Raw genomic sequence first — 26,991 nt, 5'->3', positions numbered from 1 at the left:
AGGAGCTGTTGTGTTTCAGCTAGAGCCTGGGACGGACAGCCTATGGGGCTTGGATCTAGTAGGCTGCTCCTGGGGCTGCTGATTGTCCCTAGAGAGGAGACACTCTGGCTGTGCCTGTGACTACGATGGGCCTACATAAACCTGCACAGGAGTTAACTGTGAGAAACCTGGCTCTTTGGGAAAGTACTTCCTGGGACAGACCTCAGAGAATAGACTGACTCTAGGTACAAAGAGAAGCAGAGTGACCTGCCCAGTGAACCAGAGCTGCTGGCATTTGGTGGAACCTGCTCCAAAGGCAGAGGGATTTTGCAGGTGGCTACTCAGCTTGGACTCACACAGAGAACCTGCACAATGCTGTTCCCACTCCACTTGCAGACCTTCAAGCGTGCCCACACAAGAATCTAGGACTCTGAATCCAGCAGAGTGCATACTCCAGGGTGGGATAAATAGTGGTAGTGCAAATACCAGATAGATAAGTTTGCTTTCTTTCGGTGTACTTTTTATTTTTTTCCCCACTTTTAATCTGTTAAACTAGGTTTTTCTAAGTTGTTAGTAAAAGTGTGTTGATTATAACAATCAGATATACCTTATTTATAATTGTCTTGGAGTTAGTTCCAGGTTATTACTGCAATAATTTTATTCCTGAGGGCTCCCAAGACATACCATAAGTGTGTCCAAGGCCAGCCAGTATACTCTTTAGGAGCCAGGGACTGCAGCAAGGCAGTGGATAGGGAATCCCCAACTAAACATCACCACTGGGGTACTCAGAATCTCCTTTTATTTTAACACATCAGGAACCCAGGCATACATGAGAGTGTGACCTGCTCCTGAGTAACCCCGGGAGGAAAAAGGAGGATTACAATTAGCACAGCTCATCTGAGGGAGTAGGATTTCCCATGAAAGCATGATATTTTATGTTAGTCTCTAAGGTGCCAAAAGACAACTCATGCCAAAAAAGAAAGTTTACTGTCACCACTAGAAATACAGGTCACCCAATAGGGAGGGATAGCTCAGTGGTTTGAGCATTGGCCTGCTAAACCTAGGGTTGTGAGTTCAATCCTTGTGGAGGCCATTTAGGGATTTGGGGCAAAAATTCGTCAGGGATGGTACTTGGTCCTGCTGAGAAGGCAGGGGACTGGACTTGATGACCTTTCAAGGTCCCTTCCAGTTCTATATATAAAAGTACCATTAATCTCACAGATTAGGTAAGGATATAATGAATCTATTAGAATCAGAGTGGATAAAATGAATATATATATACACACACACACACAGGGCATGACAAACTGCTGTTTCTACTCGCCGGTGGCGAGTAGATTTCACAGTTGCCCCGTGCGCCCCATTCATGAGCGCTGAGTGCATATACAGTGCTGGTCTGGCTCATGCGCAGTGCGGGGCTAGTGAGTAGCTCTCGCCGCAGTTTGTCGAGCCCTGTATATATTGTTTTTTAAAAAAACAACAGCCCTCAACCCTTCAACCCTATTGTCCCCTCTGCAAATTTGTGTGGTTCTGGTAGCCTGAAGAAACTGTGCTAAGATGGTGTTTGTCTGTTTGTAGATTCAAGTGCTAAACTCTTTGTTTGAAGGAACACATGCTGTGGCCAGCAGTTGGAAGCTATGAGCTTCTTAACAAGGATCTGAAATCTAGAACCCTCTATTCATTGGTCGAGCCTTACCCAGCAGATGGGGCTATCAGGAAAGCCAGGGCTTTATAAAGCCCATGAGTAAACGACTAGAGAGCTTTATGAACAGGGGCAGCTAACAGAGTTTCATGAGGGAGTTGGAAGGGGGCGAGGTACACTTGCCATTCTTTAAAACTCTTAAACTAAAACCAAAACTTCCTGATTTAAAAAAAAAAAAAAAAACCATCAATAATCTAATTACCTGTAGAAAAGAATGCAGGCAGCCCAGCAGCAGAATGAGGGCTATCCTTTTTATTGCACTCAATGTAGCATGTATGATTCTGCCCTATGTGCAGTTGGCGTATATGTGCATTCGGTGCTAGGAGCTCCTGGCCCTCAGAGAGCACGTACAGGCTTTGGAGGCCAGGGTGGCTGAAATGGAGGAGCTAAGGGAGGCAGAGAGGTACGTAGATGAGGCTTTCCAGGACACTGTATAACTGTCCACCTCTGGTCAGACAGCCCCTGTGTTGTTAAGGAGGATGAAAGGCTCCGGGAAGGAGAACAGTCAACTGGAGCAGAGGGAAATGATCCAATAGGTGGGACCCTCCTTCCAGAGGATGATATGGTATCCTCTCACACAGAGGATACGTCTCCAGGGGAGGGAACTCCAGTCGTTAGGAAATGGAAGGTGTTAGTAATGGGGGATTCGATCATTGGAAAAATAGATAGCTGGGTTTGTGATGACCAGGAGAAATGTATGGTGACTTGCCTACCTTTGCGAAGGTTGCAGATCTCTTGAGATATCTAGATAGACCTATGTATAGTGCTGGGGAGGAGCCAGTGGTCGTGGTACATGGAAGTACCAAAGACACAGGGAAGGGTAGGAGAGAGGTTCTGGAGACCAAATTTAGGCTACTAGGAAAGAGATTAAAAACCAAGACCTCTATGGTAGCATTCTCTAACATGCTTCCAGTTCCACGTGTAGGGCCAGGTAGGCAGACAGAGCTTCAGAGTCTTAATGAATGGATGAGATGATAGGACACAATCATACCAGGGTACAAAATATATCGGAAGGATAGAACAGGTTGTGCTGGTGGGGAAGTGGCTCTATACATGAAAGAAAATGTAGGATCAAATGAAGTAAAAATCTTAAATGGGCCTAAACGTTCCATAGAATCTCTATGGATAGTAATTCCATGCTCCAATAATAAGAATATAGCAGTAGGGATATATTATTGGACCACCTGATCAGGACAGTGATAGTGACCATGAAATGCTAAGGGAGATTAGAGAGGCTATCAAAGTAAAAAACTCAATAATAATGGGGGATTTCAACTATCACCATACTGACTAGGTATGTGTCACCTCAGGACAGGATGCAGAGATAAAATGTCTTGATACCTTAAATAACTGCTTCTTCGAGCAGCTGGTTCTAGAACCCACAAGGAGAGAAGCTATTCTTGATTTAGTCCTAAGTGGAGTGCAGGATCTGGTTCAAATAGTAAATATAACTGGACTGCTTGGAAATAGTGACCATAACGTAATAAAATTTAACATCCCCGTGACAGGAAAAACACCTCAGCAGCCCAACACTGTAGCATTTCATTTCAGAAAGGGAAACTACACAAAAATGAGGAAGATAGTTAAATTAAAAAGGTACAGTGACAAAAGTAAAATCTCTACAAGCTGCAACTTTTCAAAGACACCATAATAGAGACCCTACTTATCTGTATACCCCCAATTAAAAAAAAACACACAGTAAGAGAACCAAAAATGTGCACCACGGCTTAACAACCAAGTAAAAGAAGCAGTGACAGATAAAAAGATATATTTTAAAAAGTGGAAGTCAAATCCTAGTGAGGAACATAGAAAGAAGCATAAACTTTGTCAAATTAAGCGTAAAAATATAATAAGAAAAGCCAAAAAACGAGTTTGAAGAACAGCTAGCCAAAAACTCAAAAAGTAATACCAAAAGGTTTAAGTACATCAGAAGCAGGAAGCCAGCTAAACCACCAGTGGGGCCCTGAGACGACCGAGATGCTAAAGGAGTACTCGAAGATGATAAAGTCACTGTGGAGAAGCTAAATTAATTCTTTGCTTTAGTCTTCCCAACTGAGGATATTGGGGAGATTCCCAAACCTGAGCTATTCTTTATAGGTGACAAATATGAAGAATTGTCTCAGATTGAGGTGTCATTACAGGAGGTTTTGGAACAAATTGATAACTTTACAATAACAAGTCACCGGGACCAGATGGCATTCACCCAAGAGTTCTAAAAACTCAAATGGGAAATTGCAGAACTAACAACTGTGGTTTGTAACCTATCCTTTAAATCAGCTTCCGAACCTAACGACTAGAAGATAACTAACATGATGCCAATATTCAAAAAGGGCTCTAGGGGTGATACTAGCAATGACAGACCAGCAAGTCCTACATCAGTATCAGGCAAATTAGTTTTAACTATAGTTAAGACATGTAGATTAATATAATTTGTTGGGGGAAGTCAACCTGGTTTCTGTAGAGGGAAATCCTGCCTTACTAATCTGCTAGAATTCTTTGAGGGGGTCAACAAACACATGGACAGGGGGATCCAAAGGAGATAGTATACTTAGATTTCCAGAAAGCTTATGACAAGGTCCCTCACTGAAGGCTCTTAAGTAAAGTAAGTTGCCATGGGATAAGAGAGAAGGCCTTTCATGGATTGATAACTGGTTAAAGATAGGAAACAAAGGGTAGAAATAAATGGTAAGTTTTCTGAATGGAGACAGGTAACTAGTGGTATCCCCGAAGGGTCTGTACTGGGACCAATCCTATTCAGCTTATTTAAAAAGTGATCTAGAGAAAGGGGTAAACAGTAAGGTGGCAAAATTTGCAGATGCTCAAGTTAGTTAAAACAGAAGCAGACTGAAGAGCTTCAAAAAGATCTCACCAAACAAAGTGATTGGGCAACAAAATGGCAAATGAAATTTAAAGTTGACTTTACATTAAAGTAATGCACATAGGAAAAAATAATCCCAACTATCTGCACAAAATGATGGGGACTAATTTAGCTACAACTACTCAAGAGATCTTGGAGTCATTGTGGACAGTTCTCTGAAAACATCCAGTGTGCAGCGGCAGTCAAAATAGCAAATAAAATGTTAGGAATCATTTAAAAAGGGATAGAGAATAAGACAGAAAATATCTTCATACATCTATATAAAACCATGGTACGCCCACATCTTGAATACTGTATACCAGTGTTTCCCAATTGGTGCTCCGGGGAACCCTGGGGTTCCGCGGAGCAAAACTAGGGGTTCTGCAAGGAGCCGGCACTCCCCCATCCCCTCTGAAAAAGAGAGAGAGCCAGCTAGCCAGCAGAGGCATGGGAAGCAAGTTGTGTGGGCTCGTGGTGCTCATGCTCCAGCAATATTTGGAGCTAGAACAGGTTCCGACCACACACACCGCCCCCTCCCACCCACGTGTGTCCTCCCACCCCGGCCCCAGAGCGTCTCTCCCCAGACCCGGACCCGTCCCTGCCATGCGCAACCTTCACTGAGCTCCCCCTTGCTGGCTGCTGCAGCACCCGGACGTGACGTAACATCATGGCCCAGGATTTTAAACCTGCTGGAAACTGTGTTGCACCGCATGGCTGAGTTGCAGGTTCAGAGTCCGGGGACAGAGCACAGACTCCAGCCCCTCACAGTGGAAGGCAGAAGGTACAGGAGAGGGAGGGAAGGGGCTTGTGCAGAGGGAAAAGGGAAGAGCTAGGAGAGGAAGGTGCTTGTGCGGAGGCGGAGGGGAAGAGGAAGGGGAAGGCACCAAAGGGACAGGTGGAGGAGAGACAAATGCCAGGGGGCCAAGTGCAGACAAGAGGAAAAAGGCAGGAGGGGAGGTGTCAGTGGGAGGGGGACAGGGTGATGCTAGGAGAGGAGCGGGTAAGGGCATTGGGGGCTAGAGGAGTGAGGGGAGGTGCTGGGAGAAGGCTTGAAAGAAGGGGTGGGCAAGAGGAAGGCCAGGATGGAGCAAGTCATGTGTGAGGGCACAGGGGCATGAGGGGAATGAGGGCAGAGGGTGGTGAGGGGTGGGCATCAGGAAAAAGGGGGTAGGGGAAGTGAGGGAAGGGGGAGGCACCAGGAGGGTGCAGGGGTAAGGGAAGGTGCAGGTGCCAAGGGATTCTGGGGGTGAAGCAGAAGGGCAGATACCTGCAGGGGAGGGACCACCATCAGAGGAGAGACACAGGGCAGGTTTGTAGAAGGAGGTGTTAGAAGAGGGGATGAGGAGGGGTAGCTCACATGATCAGAGTGGGGCTAATGGAGGAGTGGGCACAGGGAGGAGAGAAGGGCTGGTGAAGGGGGGCAGGTTGCAGGAGGGCTGAGGACAGTGAGAAGAGCAGGAGTCAGGACAGCAGAGGAGGGTGAGGAGTGGGGGGACAGCAGGCACCAGGGGAGCTGATGGAGCAAGGGGAGGAGACATGGCAGCAGAGGGAAAAGGTAGAGGTTTAAAAATATTTATTAATAACTTGGGTGGCACATCCAAACAAGCCACATGAACTCAATACTGGTGCACAACCCAAAATTCATTTTGCTCATGTGAGGAAACTCTTAGACTATGTCTACACTGGTTGTTTCTTGCGCAAGAACATCTTGTGCAAGAGTTCTTGTGCAAGAACACATCCACACTGCCATGTGCGAGATGTGCTTTGCACAAGAGCATCTATGGCAGTGTGGACACTCGCTTGTCCAAGAAAGTGCCAATGGCCATTTTAGCCATAGGGTTTTCTTGTGCAAGAAATTCATGTTGCCTGTCTACACTGGCCTCTTCTGCAAGAATAGTTGCACACAAGGGCTTATTCCTGAGCAGGAGCATCGTAGTTCTTGCGCAAGAAGCCCTGATTTCATACATGAGACCAACAGTGTACTTGTGCAAGAACACACGGCCAGTGTAGACAGGCAGCAAATTTTTGTGCAAGAGCGGCCGCTTTGGCACAAGATCGTGCCAGTGTAGACACAGCCACAGGGAGGGAGGGAGGTGGCAGAGGCAGGGAATCAGCATTGGCTCAGCATGTCTGCATGGTTTGGGGGAAGGTGCAGAGAAATTGAGCTCAGCTGGGTTGCAGAGTGGGGAGGTCCGGGGAGCTGGGCTGGGCTGTGGGGTGGGGGATGTGTGTGGGGGGGAGGAACTCAGAGCTCAGTTTGGCTGCAGGAGGAGGGAGGTGCCGGAAACCGGGGCTAGACTCAAGGGGAGTAAGGGGCAGGGAATCGGCACTTAGCTAAGCAGTTTTGCGGGGCTTGGAGGAAGTGCAGGGAAATGGGGTTCAGCAGTCCTGTGGGGGAGGCATGCAGGGAATCAGTGCAGGGCTCAGCTGGGCTGAGGTGGACGGGGGAGGGCATACGGAACAGACGGGCAGCTCAGCTGGGCTGTGAGGGGCTGCAGGGAACTGGTGCTGCGCTCCCTTGGATTGTGGGGGATAGTTTTGGGGGAGGTGCAGGAAACCAGCAGGGGTGGGCAGCTCAGTTGGGTTGCAGGGGATAGAGGTACAAAGAAGCCTAGTGGGGACGGGGGCAGAAGCCAGGAGCCCTGAAATGACCTCCCTTGGACCAAAAATTCCTCATCTGGCACCAGTCAGGTCCAGAGGGTGCCAGATGAGGGAGGTCCAACTCCTACCCAAGTCCGCTCCTTGCACTCTTCCTCCTAGCCAGACACCCTATCCCCAATCTGCTCCTGCTCCTTCCCTCTGGCTAGACACCCAACATCTAGCCTGCTTCTTCACCCTACCTACCACCCAGACCTTGCCCCCTTCCGCCCACCTCCTTCCCAGATCCTGCACCCCATCCCTATCCTGCTCCTTGGCAGCCCTGCCATCCACCCTAGCACCTAGCACCGCCCTGGCCCCAGCACCTTGCCTCACACCCCAATACTCAGCACCACCCTGGCCCTGGCCCCAGCACCCTGCCATTCATGCTTGCACCCAGCAGCACCCTCTCCCCAGCCCCAGCACCCACTAGCACTCTGTTCCCTACCCCCACCAGCAGATCTGGGACCACATTAGTGAGGCTTGGGGTTTTTTTTGGAGGGTTTTTGTTTTGTTTTTTGCATCTCACTTGTGTGGCCCCAAATGACTTTTCTGTGGGTCAGTGACCTTTGACTCAGAACAGGTTCCTCACCCCTCTCATATATAAAGACAATGCTAAAACCTTTTGAGTTTGACATTTTATTTAAAAATGAAGCCTGGCCAACAAGACCCCAATTGGGACCAAACCCCCATTTCACTGCAGCATCATAACACTCCTGCATCACCTGACCCCAAATCTGAGCCTATCATACACTGGAACCCCCTGTCCTGAGCCTCTTACATCCTCAAACTCCTGCATCCCCACATCCTCAGTCTTCTGCCACAACATTCCTCCACCATCCACACATCACAAATCTGTGTCCTGAGCCCATCATACTCACAACCTTCTTGCCCTGAGTCCCTCACATATCCAGCCCAAACTCCTGCACCCTCACATCCACAAGCCCTGGCTTGTTCAGCACCCCAACCTTCCACCTGAACCCAACACTCCCCAGCCTGGTTCTCCCCTCCCCGAACCAACAGCCCCTTCTCCTGCAGCCAAATTCCCTCCCAGACCTTGTACTTCTCACCCCTTCCCACACCTAAATCCCTCATTCCCACCCCACACCTCACTCTCACTAGGTTGAAACAGGTATAAGGGCTGGGGATAGCAAGTGATGGAAAGGAGGGGAACAGAGCAGATGAGGCTTCACGGAAGGAAGGTGGGGGGGTCTTGGGGAAGGAATGTGATTTTCATGAATTGGTGGGTCCCTCTCTCCTCCCCCCCCCCTTTTTTTTGGCTTGACAAATCTTAGGGGTTCCTTGAAATTCTGAAAAACTGAAAAGGGTTCCTCGGCCAAATAAAATTGGGATACACTGCTGTATACAGATGTGGTCACCTCATCTCAAAACAGATATACTGGCATTGGAAAAGGTTCAGAAAAGGGCAACAAAAATTAAGGACTTGGAAGGGGTCCCATATGAAGAGAGATTAAAAAGCTTTGGACTTTTCATCTTAGAAAAGAGGAGAGATTAAAGGGGGGGCAAATGGAGGTCTGTAAAATCATGATTGGTATGGAAAAAGCGAGGCTGGAAAACCAGATTGAACTGCAGACACAGGAGCTTGCCAGTGAGGCCAAATAAATTGAACAGCAACCAAAAGGAGAGTGTTTTATGAAATCACATATGATTTTTAAGGGTGCGTCTACACAGCAGAGCTTAACTTGAAATAAGCTATGCAAACAGATGACCAGAATGTTGGCTGTCTAGAACCAAAATAAATAGGGGAGATGGGCGGGGGGGGGGGGGGGTGGAAGAAGGGAAAATTGGAGGGGGGGGGGGAAGGAGACAAGAAAAGGCAGTGGGTAAAAAAATATATCAAGGGAAAGCAAGTCTATAAGCACCTAAAGACTAGATAGTGAAAGGGGGGAGATAAGAACCATTAATTAGCAAACAACAAAGAGTCAGGAAACACTTAAAGACTGATGAAACATCTAGATGGTATCTTTGAAAAGTCATGGAAGTTGGGAGAGATTCCAGAAGACTGGAAAGGGGCAAATATAGTGCCCATCTATAAAAAGGGAAATAAGAACAACCCAGGAAACTACAGATCAGTCAGCTTAACATAATGGAGCAAGCAATTAAGGAATGCATCTGCAAACATCTGCAAGATAATAAGGTGACAGGTAAAAGCCAGCATGGATTTGTAAAGAACAAATCATGTCAAACCAATCTGATGGCTTTCTTTGATAGGATATGAAGCCTTGAGGATAAGGGGAAGCAGTAGACTAGTAAGACTAGACATTAGTACAACATTTGATACTGACTCACATGACCTTCTTAACTAACACGGCTACATTTCTATCACTATATGACCTTCTTAACAACCCTGGGGCTGCTGCTACACTTAAAAGGCAGAAACACCCTTAACGACAAATCAAATAGTTGATGCAAACGATTAGCCAAATAATCGAAATTTTACATCTCTAATAAAAACCTTTATAAATGCTACATGGGAGTTTGAGCTGTTTACTATGCTTGTAGTTAGAAAAAAAAATTTTATTGGCTCCCAAAAATATAAAACTAGGCTCATGAACCAGTTTTTAAATGGAGGTGAAATTTTTGAATACTTTGGGCTTACAAGAAAGAAAAATGCATGTTTGAATGCAAGTGACATACTGGGCCAGATTCTTGTCTGGTATGAAGTGACATGGCTCCACTGAATTCAAGGAAGCCATGTTGATTTACACAAAGTGAGGATCTGGATCACTTTTAGATTTTTTTCAAAAGAAGATTTTGTGCTGAGATGTGCCTCAAAAGGAAGATCCCAAGCCAGATTCAGGACTCTTATGGTCCTTCAGTGCTGCCACAGCAACATAAAAAGGACCATGTAGGGAAAGAGATTCTCTCCAGAAGTAATTTACAAGTTATCCAACTAGATTCCATCCTTTATTATCTAAAATAAAAGAAGAGAATGTGTGTGTCCGTGCAAAATTTCTGGCTTTTCTTTCGCAAATTTTACAGAAATACAAAAATCAGGAACAGTTGTACAATCCTAGTCCTATTCTAACTATAGAACTGTTACAGGTATAGTTTTATGCTTGCTGAGTAGCCACTTTATAGTATACAACTATTGCTGAACTTGCATTTATATAATGTAGAGTATATTTTAACAATTCTTTTGCGGAACAGCACTTTAATGCTTATGATATTACCCTATAAAAATGCAGCAAATGATTAATTACAGCCATTACAACAGATTAAGATTCTAGGAGGCAAAGAAACAGCAACAGTATATTTCACTTAATACTATGGACCAGATAACAAATAGAAGTTAATGAGACAAATCCCATTTTCATGTTTTTTCACATGGAACAGTTAAAATTTTGAAAGAAATCAGTCTCATACCTCTTCCTTTAAGATAACAAAACCACCCCAGGACATTATATATCTACACTTTCATCTTACATGACTATGTAACAACTATTTGAGAACTATTAAAGTTTGTCATTATATTACAAATATTAATCTAGCACACTAAACTATTTTATGTATTTGAATCGTTTATGTATTTGAAATGTACACTAAATTGTATTTTGAGATTTTACAGATCATTAATTTTTCGCAAACCCAGTAAGTTGATTAAAACCTCTGACCCCAATCTTGCAGCGAACTCTAAGGAGAGAATTGCAGGAATTTTAGACAGATATTTATTTATAACAATACAGAGAAATAGAAGGAAGTAAACAAAGAGAAATCTAGAAAACTGAAGCCATTTGGATCAGCAAGAATTCAACCTTAGATATATGACATTTATGTCTGTTCTCTACATCTTCCCACCCTCTACCATTATTCCCTCAGAAGTTCATGGGAAAGTCTTCTTGACATGGCTCCTTATTTGGACCACAACTTTAAAAAGGAATTCCACCAGACTTTAAGCCCTGACTATTAATTGAAGATGGAGCATCATGTTTCAGCAGAAAAGGATATGACTCTTTCCCAAAAGTAATTTACTATTAACATCAATTACACTGACAAAAATCTACTTATCAAGAAAAATTTAAACAGAGTTCAGTGCCATTTGGTTAACTGAGTTCTACTTCTTAAACTGTTCAGCATGAAAAAGTACAATACTCTCATGTTCTGATGATCGCCTGCTCTCTTACCAATCAGTGAAGCCTCTCAACTAGCAAGAGAAGAAACCTATTTTTACTCTGATGCTACATCTACACTACAGCCCAAATCAATGCTCTGAGATAACCCACTGGCAATTGATTTAGCTAATCTAATGAAGACTTACCAAACTGACCGCAGATCACTCTTTGGTCAACCCTGGATTCTACCCTGGACAAGAAGAGTAAATGAAGTAGATGGGAGAGTTTTCCCATTGACCCGCCACAGTATCTTGACTTAAAAGTATGTTGACTACAGCTACATTATTCGTGTAGCTAGAGCTGCATACCTTAAGTATACTTTCTGCTGTAGTGTAGATGTAGCCTGACACAAAGTTCTTCAGCATGTACAAGGTTTTAATTTAATGTTCTGGATAAAGACAGCCTCTGAAACTTTTCACATGCTGACTGCTAAACTTTGCCACCTAGTTCCCCTCTCCCACATATCGGGGGTTATCTGGATTTTGCAGGGAAGAAAATAAGAAGTTTTCCTTTCTCCATACCTACCTCTCTGTTCTTCTACTCAATTTGGAAACAGTCATCATCCCATCCAACCTTGCTCAATAATGGGAATGGCTGCAGGTGAGCGCTTTCTACCAGAAGACATAATCTCCTCCTTTCTTATGGCTACTTATTGACTGAACATAGTTAATATGAGTAACTATGCTAATGCCTATATGAGCAAAAGCAGATGGACAATTCAATTGCAGTATTTAGAGACTTTTTTAAATTAACAGCCCTTGCTCCATAAAGCTAAGAGTGCCCAAGAGGGACAATGAGATGAGACCTATTAACGTCTCAAATTTTTATTGAATGCGGTGAACAGAAACAGTGAGTTTAGTTCACTAACTACAAGTATTACTTTTGCTTAACAAATCACTTTTAAATGCAAAACATGTTTTGCTAAACATTTTTCTTACTTTGTACATTAAAGACTTCTTGAGAAAACTTAGGATGCAGTTTTTGTGCATTTATTTTAATTTTAATTTCTATTCAAACTCATCTTGATACAAACCATGAATATTTCATCGAGGACATAAGAAATGTATCACTTCCCATTGTCTAATGTGATAGAAATGTAAAAATTAATCTCAAAACCATATAATTGCTAAAATGTATAGTTCAGCAAAAGTACAAAGTTTATCATAAAGGCTAAATTTAGTTGCCAGTCAACATTTTAATACTTACTAACTAATGAGACTCAAATGCTGTCTAGGCAAATAACTTTTTAAAAAATGCAAAACAAGATTAAAATCTATTTCTAAATCAATCCACACTGTTTCAAACTGAAAAAGGAACACAAGGAAACAATTAAATAATACCAGACACCAGAAGAGAATTGTCACAACACAACTACCTAACCGTTGTCTTTTTTGCAGACACTGCAGAAGAGAATTTTAAGGCAGGGCTTGAAGGAGAACGTGTTTTAGAATAGGCGTGTTCCAGTGGTTTTCAACCCAGGATAGGTAACCTTTGAGTGTTCACAGGAGTCTTCCAGACGGGATATCAACTCATCTGGATAATTGCTTAGTCTTACAACCAGCTACATAAACAGCACTACCAGTATAGTCAATGCAAACTAGAATTTCATACATATAAAAATGAGGAAGTAAGCTATTTTTCATTAATAGTGTGACATTTTGTATTTTTATATATGATTTTGTAAGCAAGTAGTTTTGAAGTAAGGTAAAACTGGGGGTATGCAACAAGACAAATCAGACTCCTAAAAAAGGGTACAGTTGTCTGAAAGGGTGGAGAACCACTGTTTTAGGCATAACCTCAGCTGGCTAAGCAGAAAGATGGAAAAAGAAGGCCTAAATGCAGATGGGGAGTGGAAGGAACATGAAGATGCAGATCTTCAGTCCCCATCCTCAAAAGCCAAGGACAAGAAGAATGTGAAGAATACAGCAGGAGTCACCATAGCTCCACTTGTTCTGCTACTGGACAGAAAAAGTGTTAGCACAGGCCTGCCTACAAATCCGCAAGAAAGAAAAGAAACATCACTGAGGCCTTGTTTATATATATTTTTGTGTATCAAACAGGCTAAGCTTTTCAAAAAAAAAACAGGACCTTTAATTATTTAGAAGCTGATGGTCTTGGACATACATATATTTAGAAAATGTTCCTACTTGCTTTCAATAATCAGAATTTTTGGCTAAATGATTTCTAATCCATTGCTCATATTAAAGCAGGACTCAAAAGTCCCAATCAATCACCCAGAATCTTCTTGCTTCAGGCATATAGACAGTGAAGGATGGTCCCTGCCCAATGAGTTTGCAAAGCAAATAAAAAAAAGCCAAGCCAGGACAACACTGTATGAATAGTTAAGGCAGGCAAGTAGTGTGTATGTTTTACAACTGGCAACAAACAAAAACAAACAAAATAAAAAGTCAAGAATTTTTTTTTTTTTTTAAACAGAGTCCTTAAAACAAGTCTCAATGAATTATGGAGGGGTTATCTAAGGAGATTATTGGACATTGTTTCAACAAAGTCTGCTGTAGCAGAAGAAAGAAAAGTAGCTCTTTGAAACGTTCAAAACTGAAAGCTATCCCTTCGTTTTCAATGTAATCAAGTGAAAACCATCTGATTCAGTCTGCTTATTCGATTTACTTTTAAGTAGACTGATTAAATGAGGGGAAGAGAAGCTCTAACGGAGACTGTCAACCGTAATGAAAGACAGTTCGTGTTCCAATGTTTAATTAAAAAAAATGATCCAAACTTATACACATGCTAAATTTCTCACAAGAAATCAACTTTAAGGCTGCCCTTTAAAACTGCTGAAAGAAAGAAACATATGGCTTAAAATTCAGTTTTACTAAAACAATATTTGTTAACTTTTCACCTAGACTTTTCTCTCCTTGGGAGAGATGAGAAAGAACAAGTGAGGTGGGAAAGACCTCGATTATTTTCCAGACTCTCAGCTTTAAAAAGTCTCAAGCTATTATGGTTGTGAACACACACTCAGGTAATATTTTCAAGGTTAAATGATGCAGACAGCCTGACCCATTTATTTTTATGGATACTAAATCAGATACTATATTACTTCAAACATTACTTACATATCATGAACAGAAAAATAGTTAAGAAAGGACCAGTAGCATTATGAACATCTATGCAATCCACTCTGAGGCTACATTTATACTATAGGGTGGGTAATTGACAAATCGATTTGGCAGGTCTTTACTAGGGATGTTAAAATGTGATTATTCATGTAAATGTGTAGCTGAAATTTTCAGTGGATACACATTTACACGTGGAGGGGGGAAAAAAGGGAGAAGAGCGCCACTGCTCACAGGAAGCCAGCTTTTAAGATGGATCCCTGTGAACACCAGCTCTCATTTCTTCTCTTCCTCCCCACTCCCTGTATCAGAGGCAGAAGCACAGGTGTGTAGGTGGCTTAAAATCCGGCTCTCTGTGCATACTAGCTCCCATCTGTATCAGAGGCAGCTGTAAGGGAAGGGAAAACAAGTGGTTCCCACACATACCAGCTCCCACCTTCCTCCCCCACTGCTGCCTCTGATACATAGGCAGCAGGGGAGAAGGGGGGCTGCATGTAATGGAGAACCCAGGCTCATCAGTTAACCGTGTTCTCGCCCACATATTCACATCTCTAGTCTTCACTAGATGCACTAAATCAATCACAGATTGCTCTCTGATTGACCCTGTCACTCTATCCCAGACAAGAGGAGAAAAGGAAAGTTGATGGGAGAGTATCTCCCGATGACCCCCTGCAGCATAGACCTTGCAGTAACTTGACTCCAGCTACTTTATTCATATAGCTGGAGTTGTATATCTTAGGCTGACTTTCTGCAGCCGTGTAGATTTAGGCTGAGTGACTGATCATTTTCAGTAGGCATGACAAAAGGTGAATGTCACTACAGGTTGAAACTTTGTGGTCCCGGACTCTGTGGTCCAGAAGGACTATGGATGTTGCTGGACTAGAGCACCCCAGGCATAGAAGTTGTCAGCACCTGGGAGCAGAGCTGTCTGTCAGGGCCAGTGGAGCCCAGAGGGCATCAGAACCCACTGCCAGTGAGGGCGCCAGAGCCTGCGGGGAGGAATGGCACAGAGCGGACAGCCAGCGGGCCTGGGAAGGAGGCCAGAGCGGGGACAGGAAAAGGGGTGGGAGGGTGCTGAGCCTGCAGCCAGCAAAGCTGGGGAACGGGATACAGAGTTCACAGCTGGTGGGGTCACGAAGGTCTACAAAGCTGCCACTCCCTGGGCTGTGGAGCTCACAAGGCTGCTTCAGGCAGGAGGCTGTGGCAGCAGTGGCAGGTATCTAGGGAGAGGAACCCAGTGGAGAGGCTGGTCCCGACTCAAAATCTTTCCTGGTCTGTAAAACACTCTTGTCCGGGACCAGTCAGATCCTGAGGGAGCAAGACCAGGGAGATCCAACCTGTAGTTTCTTTTTCCTGAGGTGGCAGGGAGGGCCTCAGCTTTCAAAAGCATGGGAAATGCTACAGTAATCCAGAAGTAACCATTCCTAATTTTAGACACTTGTTATGAACTGATACTTTGAGATTAATGCCGATTAAAGAATTAAACTTTAGGGAGATATTAACATAATCCTTTGAAATCTGTTCCAAATCGTGTACTAACTGTTTGCTTTACAAAAAATCTAAGTCATATCTAACACTATTTTTGTGGAAGGGCTTTTTGTACATCTGTTTTAGTTTAAGTCCTCCCTTGTCTTCCTTATATTTAAAAAAGTTTGATTAAGAATCAGATACAGAATAACCACTGACATTTAAAAAAAATGTAGAAGTCAAACAATATAACAAGAAATTTTGAGCGTTACAAAAGTAGCATGTTTCAGACTAATTTTATCCACAAGGACTCATAATTGAAATAATTCCAAGCAACAAGTAGAATAAAAAATTGTTTGACTTTTAAGGGAAGTTTCATTATTACTATACTCCTATTTGTTGGTAAATCATATAATCATCAACATACCAGATTATAACCCCCTCTTTAAAAAAAAAAAAAAAAAAATCTTGTAATGAAATCACCTTCCTAGTACAAAGATTTGCTTGTTTCCCTACCATTTAATAAAAATGGTGCATTTATCAACTAATCCTGGTTATTGGATTTACTTTAATACATTTTAATAAGTTATCTTGGAAAGTTTTAATATTGTCAGTTCCAAAAAAGGACATGGGATGATCAAATTCTACAGGATGGACATCTTTTATCCGGCACCCTTGGGACCTGACCAGACCCAAACCAGGGAATTTGCTGGACTAGATATGGTTTCCTACAACTGCTCCCAGCCACTGACTCTGCCAGCTGGGGAGAAGAGGCAGAACGACATCACCCAGCTCCTGCCAGGCTGCCTTCTGGGCTCCAGCAGCCCATACGCTTCAGTGCCACACTTCACAGGCTGCTGGGTCTGGCTCTTGAGCCTGGTCAGCTGCCAGGTGCTTGGGATCTAGTCCCAGCCCCATGGCAGTTTGCGGGGTCTGGCCCCACTTCCACGGGCTGTCTGGGGCCCTAGCCCCACACTGCAATGGGTTGCTGAGGCTTTCTCCAGCCCCGGAACTGGTCCCTCTGCTGAGGACTACAAAGAATGCGGGCTCCTGCCCTGCAGCAGCCCACAGGCTCTGACCCTGTTTCTGCAGGCTGTTCAGAGCTCAAGCCCACGCTGATGAGGGCTATCACCAGCCCCAGCCTTGGTCCCACTTCCACGGGCTGCCCGGGGTTCTGGCCCCAGCCCCACACTGCCACAGGCTGTCACAGGCCCGATCCTGCATTGCTGGGAGCTGTCCTGACCCAGCCCCAGTGCTGCAGGCTGTCGAGGGCTAATGCCAGCTTCTGCCCCGTCCTGCAGCTTCAATCCAGACCCTCTTGGATTGCCCTCCTGCCACTACACTACTGGAGTTCTCTGATACAGGAACTTCCATGTTCTGGACCAGAGAATTCGAGTTTTGGGAGATGCAACCTGTAGTCAAAAGCTTTCTTTCCACCTTATAGTTGGCCCTGTTCTAAGCAGGTTGAAATAATTGACCTCCTGAGGTCTCTTCCACCCTGTACCTTCTATGATTCTATGAGAAGTGACAAGACTTGTCAAATAACCATAGAAATGTATGGCTGGAAGTGACATCAAGAAATCATTAAGTTCACTGTGGCAGAACCAAGTAAATCTAGATCATTCCTGATGAGTGTTTGCCCAACTTGTTTTTAAAAGTTTATAATGATGTGTACTGCATGACAGCCCATGCAACTTAGGTTTTGATTTTACTAAACCGTAGATATCTTGGAGCGGGAGGAGCAATTCAATATACTGCTTTTGGCAGGAGCCATTACTACACACCTTATTACAGATGTTGTCACACTGTGTGAATGGACTTTCAGATTCATGAATGACCAGCCTTTCCATTTACAACTGTGGAGAGCTCCTTCCCCAACTCCATTCATCACCACAAAACATCTATGGCAATAACAACTGCCAAGTATGTAACTAGAGATGTAGCAGGCCCAGGCTTGGCGCAGGAAGGGGCTGCTTTGCATCTCACAGAGCAGCCCATCTGATGGGACCCCCATAGACAGGGGCTGCTGACACAAAGCAGTCCCTGTCCACGGTGCCCTGGGCTGGCTGTGAACAGAGGCTGCTCTGGCCGGGTAGGCAGCCCAGCTCATGCTGGGGTCCCGGACCTTCCCTCACTGAAGCTCTGTAGTTTAAATGTTCTAAAAGCTCGGTGGGCAGGCAGTCCAGTTCTTACTACATTTAAATTGCAGAGTGGCTGTGGGGGTAGGTCCCAGACCCGGCAGGAGCCGGGCTGCCTTCCCTTATCGACTAATCAAGTAGTCAATAAAAATTCTATCAACTACTCAATTAGCCAATTAACCACATCTTAATGTCCCTAAATCTAATACTCACTGCCAATAAGACAATAATAAAAAAAACCTCTTAGTTCTGTTGTGCATTATTGTAGTGTGCAGATTTAGTATGTTTGAAACATGCTGCATTGACTTAAGTCTTATTTCTCAGAAAAGCAGCACAAGATACACTACCAGTTACTTCACAATGAAATGCAATGATCCGTTCTAACCTGTGAACATTTCTATGAGTGAGAAGGTTGTTTGGTATTCATTTTCTTTCAATCACTGACTTTTTGATTGGATCTTGCCAATAAGAGTACAATGAATACAAACTGGTGATGGCTTGACATACGCAGTTCTCCGCTATAAACTAGAGTAAGGGCTTGTCTACATTAGGGATGTAAGAGGTTAATCAGTTACCCAGTAAGAATTAGCCTTATTGGTATGCATACCCAGTAATAGCAATCCCATATCCCAACCATGACATGAACCAGCTGGGTCCCCAGCCTCACAGTTAACCAGTTAAATTATTACAATTTCAGGAGGCCTCCAACCTGTGATGTGATCGGTTCCTTGGGAAGTGTTGCAAGTCGGGGGCGTCATAACACGAACACTCATTTACGATAGGCGCCATGCACTATCGTAAAGCAGGCAGAGGACATAAGTCAGGCGTTTTCAGGCCCTTCCACACTTACAACCATTTTTGTAAGTGCAGTGGGGGGGGGGGGTCGCAACTCGGATGGTCGCATCTCAGGGGTTTCCTGTGTATTGTTTAACCAGTTAACTTCAATGGATATTTATATCCCTAAACTACATGCAAATTTAACTTATGGTGTAAATTCAAACCGATTTATTTCAACTGGTGCTAAACTTGAGGACATACGTTTTGGTTTAAACCAGGCTTATTCCTGTTTATATTATATTGACCAGGATGAGATTTGGCAAAACAAAAATAAGCCACTCAAACTGAAATAAAGTCAACAAACCAGTTTAAACCCATTTAACTCAATGCCAAACCAAAGACCAAACTAATTTCAAACTACTAAACCACCATCAAATGAAAACTTCTCAGTTACTATTGACATCAAATGGTAACCTCTCAGTTATTGGTTGAACCAGTGCCCTCAAGCTATAGATGGTCTCATTATCAACCTCTTAAAATAGTGGTTTCTTGGTCCTGTAGCTCTGAAGAGCATTTTCAAGATGTGAAGCACCTGAAAGCTGTAAAGAACTGATATTTGCTTACTATTGCATCATAGAGTTGAGAACTTGGGCTCTGTCTATATAAGAAGAGATATCTTTTGGATTACACTGTATGCAGAGTTAGTTGTTTTAGACCAATTAAACAAGTAACACTGGAGCCTGTTCTACTTGGTCATATCTGCCAGGCGTCTAAGTTAAGTCAGCTGATCAATTTTACAGAAGACACCCAAGTTGGAATCTGGGAAACTGAACTATAGAGTGAGCTGAAGAGAATAGAGCAGTGTGAGTTTCAAGTAGATAGGGAAAATTAGGTACAAACCTTTTACTCGGAGAAAGGCAACTACATCACTTGTGCATGAGGACATGAAGATCAGAATACAAGTCAGCAATAGACAACATAGGCTAGCAAATAGACTGCATGAGCAGCCCTTGATCTTAGTGGGGCCACAAGACTGTCATAACCCATATAGCCTCCTTGGATAGGGTAGTTTTGCTAATTGTGCTTGCATGCCTAGAATTTGCAGGCTATGTCAACTGAACTGTAGCAGTGCTTTGATTGCAGGGTTGTATGCAATCAGCACTCACCTCACTTCACATGCCTTTGGTTTATGTGCATGCTACTTCAGTAATGTCAATAGGAAAAAAACCTATGTGAATGGAAACCAGTGGAACCTGGCAACTCTACACTTGGGCAATGGTAAACAAACTGTCTTGTAAGCCACACACAGAACCTCGATGGGCCATATGCAGTCCATGGGCTGCAGGTTGCTCACCACTGTTAGGAATAAACTGCTAATTAAAGCGAACTGTCTCTTTATACTTCAGAGGGGTAGCCGAGTTAGTCTGTAACTGGAAAAACTTAAACAACAAATAGTCTGGTAGCACTTTAAAGACTACCAAAACAAGTTCTACTAGACTATTTGTTGTTTTTTAAGTGTCTTCTTATACACCTTTTTCAGGTACCTACCTACTACAATTGGTACTGGAAAGGTGTGGTTCTTAGAGATGAGCTATTTTCAACATTTCAAAGCACAAGACTTGGAGGACTACACACCTCATTTGTTCACTGGACTCAGTTAAAACTTCGTAACTGTTAGATCCCTATCCTGACCTAAAAAGAACAACGACGGATACATTTTTCAATGTAGTCATTAAAAGAAGAGGGAAAACAAAGGATCCCAAAAGTGCTAGTACCTTTCCCACTGCAGATTTAAAAAACAAGCTTAAAAATTGTAAAAACAAAAAACTATTCAGCTGCAAAAATTATAAAGTTCACTATCTACATGATCTATACATCTAATTCTTGGATTCATGTCCCCACACACTATAGCACAACATACTCCATTCTCCAGGTCTCTCTCTAAACTACTAAAAACCTGACATTAAGAACTAGATTGGACAAAGTACTAGAAAAAGTAATGATCTAATAGTAATAAGTACCTCCCATATCTAAATTATGATTTTTTTAAACTGGCATAACAAGAAACTTTTGCCACACTAGTTTTCAATATAAAAAAATCAATATAAATTATATCTTTATTGAAAAATAGCCTTGTAAAGTATACTCAGCCCACCAGAACACACATGCAGGGTCAGTTAATCTCTATTCCACAGCTAGTTTTCTCCTCTTATGAAAACTGGAAGGTGGTAACTGGGATACCGGACTGCATCTGAGCTTATGAAGGGAGGGAGTGCCATAACAAGTATACATAGACTAAGGTCAGCAGGGATCACCAAAATCATCCAGGGCACGTCTAGACTACATGGCTCCATCGACAGAGTCATGTAGATTTGTTTACTCGGCAAAGGGAAATGAAGCGGCAATTTAAATAATCGCCACGTCATTTAAATTAAAACTGCTGCCACACTGTACCGATCAGCTGTTTGGCGGCACAGCGCTGTAGTCTGGACTCTCCGCGTCGACATCAAAAGCATTAATCGACCTCCCTGGTAAACCTCATCCCACGAGGCATAATAGGGAGGTCGACAAATGCCTTTGATGTTGACCGCGGAGCATCCAGACTACAGCGCTGTGCCACCAAACAGCTGATTGGTTGCCACGCCGTGCCATTTTAATTTAAATGAAGCAGCGATTATTTAAATCGCCGCTTCATTTCCCTTTGCCTATAACTCTAATGTATATGGCTCTGTCGACTGAGCCATGTAATCTGGACGTGCCCCTAGTCTCTGCAATGGACATAAAACCTCACAGACTCACTCCTGCAATAGGCCCATAATCTTGGCTCAGCTACTGAAGTCCTCATAGCTTGATTTTAAAACTTCAAGAATTATTCCAGTTAGAAGTCAGCAAGTGACCTCTGCACCAAACTGCACAGAAAGGTAAAAACCTTCAGGTATCTACAGTCTGACCTTGAGGGGAAATTCCAACAGATCCCAAATCTACCTACCAGTTAGACTTTAATATGTGGGTGGGCCCAACCAATAAAACACCTCTGAAATATTTCTCTGTGGTAATTCAGAACCCTCTGTAGTTCTAGCATTCCCCTCACAAGTCATTAGAGATGTATGGTAAATGCAGTCGTCAATGGACCATATGCCATTGTAGACAACCTCATATCTTCTCCTCCATCAATTTGTCAAGCTCAGTTTGAGTTTTGAAATAAGATGTTTGCCCCCACTATTTCCCTGGGAAGACTGTTGCAGAACTTAACTTCTCTAGGCAGAGGTTTCTAACCATTAATTTCAAGCCTAAATATGTCAACAGTTAATTTACATACATTTGTTTTTGTGCCAGCTCCTCTCCCTCTCAGGTGTTTATCCCTTTAATATATTTAGAGAGAGCAATAGCATCCCCCTTAGAGCCTTTAAGCCTTCTTCATAAGGAAGATTCTTCAATCCTCTGATCATAGTAGTAACCCTTCTTTGTACTTGTTCCACTCAATTTTTCTTAAAAATGGGAAATCAGAACTACACACAGTTTTCTAGATGAGGTCTCATCAGTGCTTTGTACCATGGTAATAACACTTCCTTCTCCCACCTCATATACCTTAAGATCGAATTAGCCTTTTTCCATGGCCGCATCATACTGGCAGATCATAGCCATCTAGTGATTGACCAAAACACCCAGATCTTTGCCCTCTGTCATTTCCAACTGAGAAGTCCCCACTTTAAACAAAAAAAACCCTCTGGTTGCTAGCCCTTAAGAGCATGAACTCACCACACTTTACAATATTAAATATCACCCACTTCCATTATTCCAGTGTTCACGGATATCTAAATCTTCATGTAGGATTAGAATATCATCTGTATTGGCAATATCTCCCAATTTTATATCATCCATTTATTTTATTAACACATTTCCAATTAACGCCAAGGTCTTTAACAAAAATATTAAGTAAGATTGGTCTGAAGACAGATCCTTAAGAAACTATGCTAGTAACCTACCTCCAGCCTGACAGTTCACCCTTTAATATGACTCATTATAGACTTTCCTTTAACCAGTTCCTTACCCACCTTGCAATTCTTGTATTAATCCCCATTTCTTACAGTTTAACTAGTAAACTCCCAGTATTAAATGCTTTGCTGAAATCCAGGTAGATCACCTCTACTACATTTCTTTTAATAGAAAATTCATTATTCTCCCAAAGAAAGAAGTTAAATTAGTCTGGCCAATTCATCTTTTATAAAACCACCTGTACTTTATCTGAATAGCCATTTACCTCTCTGTCTTCCACTACTCTCTTCCAGTTTTTTTTTTTTTTTTTTTTTTTTAAGACCTCGCAAACAACTGAGGACAAACTAACAGGCCTGTAGTGTCCCAGATCACTTTTTCCCCCTCTAAAATATAAGCACTATATTTACAATTGTGTAGTCAAAGGGTACAACATCCATAATTTATGAACTCATTAAATATCTTTGATATAGGGCTTACAATTTCGTATGCTCTTTGATGAGGATGCTACTACTTTAGTGCTCATTCAGCTCGGCTGCCTTTTCTTGTTAGTTATATTAAGGAAATGACCCTACTGTGAACTCTATGCTGAGCAAGACAAATGCCAGTGAATTCTTGATCATCCGTGGGAACAGGGTCCCTTCAGGTCTTCTCTCCTGTTTCCTTTACAGAACCAGAAAAACCTTCTGTTAACAAGCCAAGATCACATTTCTCTCCATCCTTCCTATTCCTTACACTGCCAAAAACTTTTAAACTGGTTAAAAGTATTCACCGATTCTAGAGTCACTTAATATCTCCACAGTCCCAAATTTACTTGTTTGATCATATTAAGAAAAGAAGTTAAGAACTGAAAGGAAAACTTTTCAGAAGTTTGTAAAGTTTAATTCCTGAGTACACCAAGAACATGCACCATCCCAGCTGGACCACCTCTTCCCTTACTCCTAGACTGTGAGATATGAACTGATTAAAACTAAACATTATGATGCTTAACTTGAAACTGTTTTAGACAGTTGAAAATGGAGAATGTCAGTATGGACTGAAGTTGACCAGCATATCCCTTTCATAACACCAAAATCATTTCATTTTGGTGTTACAAAAGAGATAGCATGAAATCACCAGCATAACTGAAACCTAGCAGCGCAAAACTCTAAGGGTGATGGGTGCTTCCTCACTCTTGAGCAAGATGTCTGTAGAACATAGAATCATAGAATACTAGAACCAGAAGGGACCTCCCGAGGTCATCAAGTCCAGTCCCTTACTCACAACAGGACCAAGCACCATCTTTCTATTCAACAAACGCTATTCCTAGCCTCCCAACCTCCTCCAGTGCTTCAATTTACTATTCAAACAACTTGTCTTTGACTCCCAATGAAACACAGCAGCTTTCCTCCCATGAAGTCTCCATAAATACTCCAAACTCACCCAGTGCCACCAGTTTCATTACCAAGCCCTCCATGTCTATAACCTTTCCCCTACATTCTCAACTTCCTGGCCGGGTTGATTTGGTTGGAATTGGTCCTGCCTAGAGCAGGGGGCTGGACTTGATAACCTTCTGAGGTCTCTTCCAGTTCTATGATTCTATGATTCCATCCAAGCATGTTGTGTCCCACTCGGGCTTGGTCACACATGGAAATATTAAGGAGCAGCCACATAGTTAGCTTAACGTGTACACAAGATCTGTTCCCTAAATTTGTAACCCCCGCTTCGGGTCAAGTCTCAAAAAAGAACAGTGGGGAAAGTAACTTACCACCCAAGTCAGTCCCCCGCTGCCACCGCCACCTCCTCCGGATTTAGCCATTTTCTCCCCGTTGCCTCAATATAAATAAGGACGCGCTAAGAGGACCGAGGCCGAGAGGGGGCTTCACCCCTGACCTCAAACGACACAGGCACAGCTGGCTCGGGTTCACCCTTTGCGCGCGCGCGCGCACACACACACACACACACACACAGCCGGCTTGCGGGTGCGTACGGCACCGGTCTCCACACACACACACACACACACGCGCTCGCTCACTCACTCACTCACACCGCGCCCCCCAGGCCCGTCGGTCCCGGCCCGGCGCCTATGTCATGCTGAGGAGCGCAGCCGAGTATTACAAAGTCCCGGTCACTCTCCGCTCCGCGTGCGCAGGGCCGGGCCGCCCCGGCGCGCCGAGCCCGCACAAGGCGCTCGTCCGCCGGCCGCTCTCAAACTCGAGGCTGGGCGGCGGCGCAGGCAGGCCCGGCCTGCGGGTCTCGCTCACACCGAGGCGGCGGGCGGGGGCGGCGGCAGGTCCCTCGGCGGCGCCGCGGCGGCGGCTCCCGAGCCCCCAGCGGCCCCGAGAACAGCGTAAAAACGGGATTAAAGGTCCGGCTCCAGCCCAACCCCCCGCGCCGAGCCGCTGCCGCCGTCACTTCCCCGCCCCCCGCAACGAGGCCCAGCTCTGAGACAATAACTGCGCTGCCCCCGTCCGGCATAACCGCCGCCGAACAGCGCCGGGCCGGCCCTCAGCCAGCCCGCCAATCACAGGCCCGCCGCGCTCACCGCCAGCCAATCAGAAAAAAGAACAGCGCGCCGAGCTAGGCCTAGCGCACGTCACTGCGGGTAGCAACAAGGAAGACGAATCCCGCCAAGCGGGGGCGCTCCATCGCGGTGCGGAAGCCGCGGTCCTAGGGACGGTCCGTGGTGCTGATGCAAGACGGGTGCGGGGGGCTGTTGGCCGGTGGGGGGCTGAGATAAGGCCGGGGGGGGGAGGGGCGGAGAATTCGCCCGGTGTAGGCAAGTAGCCGGCGTTCGGGGGCGGGGACACGGTCTGCTGGGCGCTGAGCTCGCTGGAAGCGCCCTCTCCAGCACGGGAAGGTTTTTCCTGAGTCCTCTGGGAGCAGGAGGCCCTGTTTGTCGCTGGGGAGTGGGGCTGCCACGAGGGGAAGGCGATTCCTAGGGAGGCAATGTGCTGGGACAAGAACACTTCAGTTGTAAGCCTCCTGCTGCTGCTGCTGTCAGACCCCAGGGCTTCCGTTTCCTAGTGTTTAAAGTTGGGGGTGTAGGTTTGTAAAGCGGATTAGATCGCTGAATACCTATTAAGGGGCAAACGCATGGTAGCCACCCTGTTTCTGCCCCCTCTGCCTTTTACCAGCCGGTTAGCCTACAACTAGAATTTGGATTTTTTTTTAAAGCGCTGCTGGGACCATATCCAATGAAAAACTAACAATTTGGCTGCATTTCAGAAAGTCATTAAGGCCTTATTTAATGTGTCTTAAGTAGGAGTAAAACACTGCAGTTAATGTGTATGGGTGTGCCACTGCCCTCTATTGGCAGTCCCATGTGTGCTCATAGGAGGTGAAAGAGGAGGTGGGTGAAGTAACCTTGTATTGGACTAACTCAGTGGTCCCCAACCTTTTGGGGCTGCCGGGTGCCTGGAGGCGGGGCCACTCACGTGCCAGGCACCCAGGGACGGGACTGCACACGTGCCCCGGAGCGGGGCCACCCATACGTTGCGTGCCCAGTGCCGGTGCCACCCATGCTCTGTACTCCTGGGGCCGGCACCGCTCCTGCGTTGCACGCCCAGGAGCCAGCAGCACCCATGCGCTGCGCGCCTGGGGCCGGCGCCGCTCCTGTGCCACGTGCCCAGGGTGGGGACGCTCTTATGCCACATGCCTGGGGCTGGTACAGCCCATGTACCGTGCACCTGTGAGCGGGGCCACCCATGTGCCGTGTGCCCAGGGGCTGGCACTGCCCATACACCGCGTGCCCAGGGCTGGCACAGCCTTTGCGCTGTGCACCTGAGGGTGGGGCCACCCATACGCCGCGCACCTGAGGGCAGGGCTGGCCCCAATCACTTGGCAGGTGCACAGAAATGGCCCGGTGGGCGCCATGGCGATGGGGACCACTGGACTAACTTATCTTGGTGAGCAAGAAATGCTTTTGAGCCACAGAGAGCTCTTCTTTAGGCTGGGCATGCTGAGCATCACAGTTAACTGCAGGGGTCTCAAACTCGCAGCCCATGGGCCATCCCTAGCCAGCATGTTTGTGCAATTCACTCCAGTGGGCTGGAGGGAGGCCTATCAGTTACCAGCCCCCAAGCCCTGTCCTTTTCCACTGTCACCTGCCCTCTCCCCCACATGGCAACCTGTCCCCAAGGATGGGGCTTCAGGGATTATGGGTAGGCCTGGCACAGTGCAGTGACAGCAGTCAAGCCCCTCTACGCTTCCAGCAGCAGCAGGAGTTACAAGCGAACTAGGAAGGTGTGAC

The 26,991-nt window shown here is 44.8% G+C and overlaps 1 protein-coding gene across 1 annotated transcript in view; it reads right to left on the bottom strand.

Moving 5' to 3' along the window:
- TOP2B (DNA topoisomerase II beta) overlaps positions 1–25,217 on the bottom strand; it is a 112,511-nt gene extending 87,294 nt beyond the window's left edge. The window contains exon 1 of the mRNA XM_006134319.3: positions 24,508–25,217. Coding sequence (XP_006134381.3) covers positions 24,508–24,558 — 51 coding nt within the window. The 5' untranslated portion in view covers positions 24,559–25,217. The remainder of the gene's footprint in view (positions 1–24,507) is intronic.
- Positions 25,218–26,991: the final 1,774 nt, after the last annotated feature.

Source organism: Pelodiscus sinensis, chromosome 2, assembly GCF_052426305.1.
Source record: "Pelodiscus sinensis isolate ZL-2025 chromosome 2, ASM5242630v1, whole genome shotgun sequence".
NCBI lineage: Eukaryota > Metazoa > Chordata > Testudines > Trionychidae > Pelodiscus > Pelodiscus sinensis.
The sequence above is the reverse complement of the archived record's forward strand: the minus strand, read 5'-3'. Positions and strand labels throughout refer to the sequence as shown.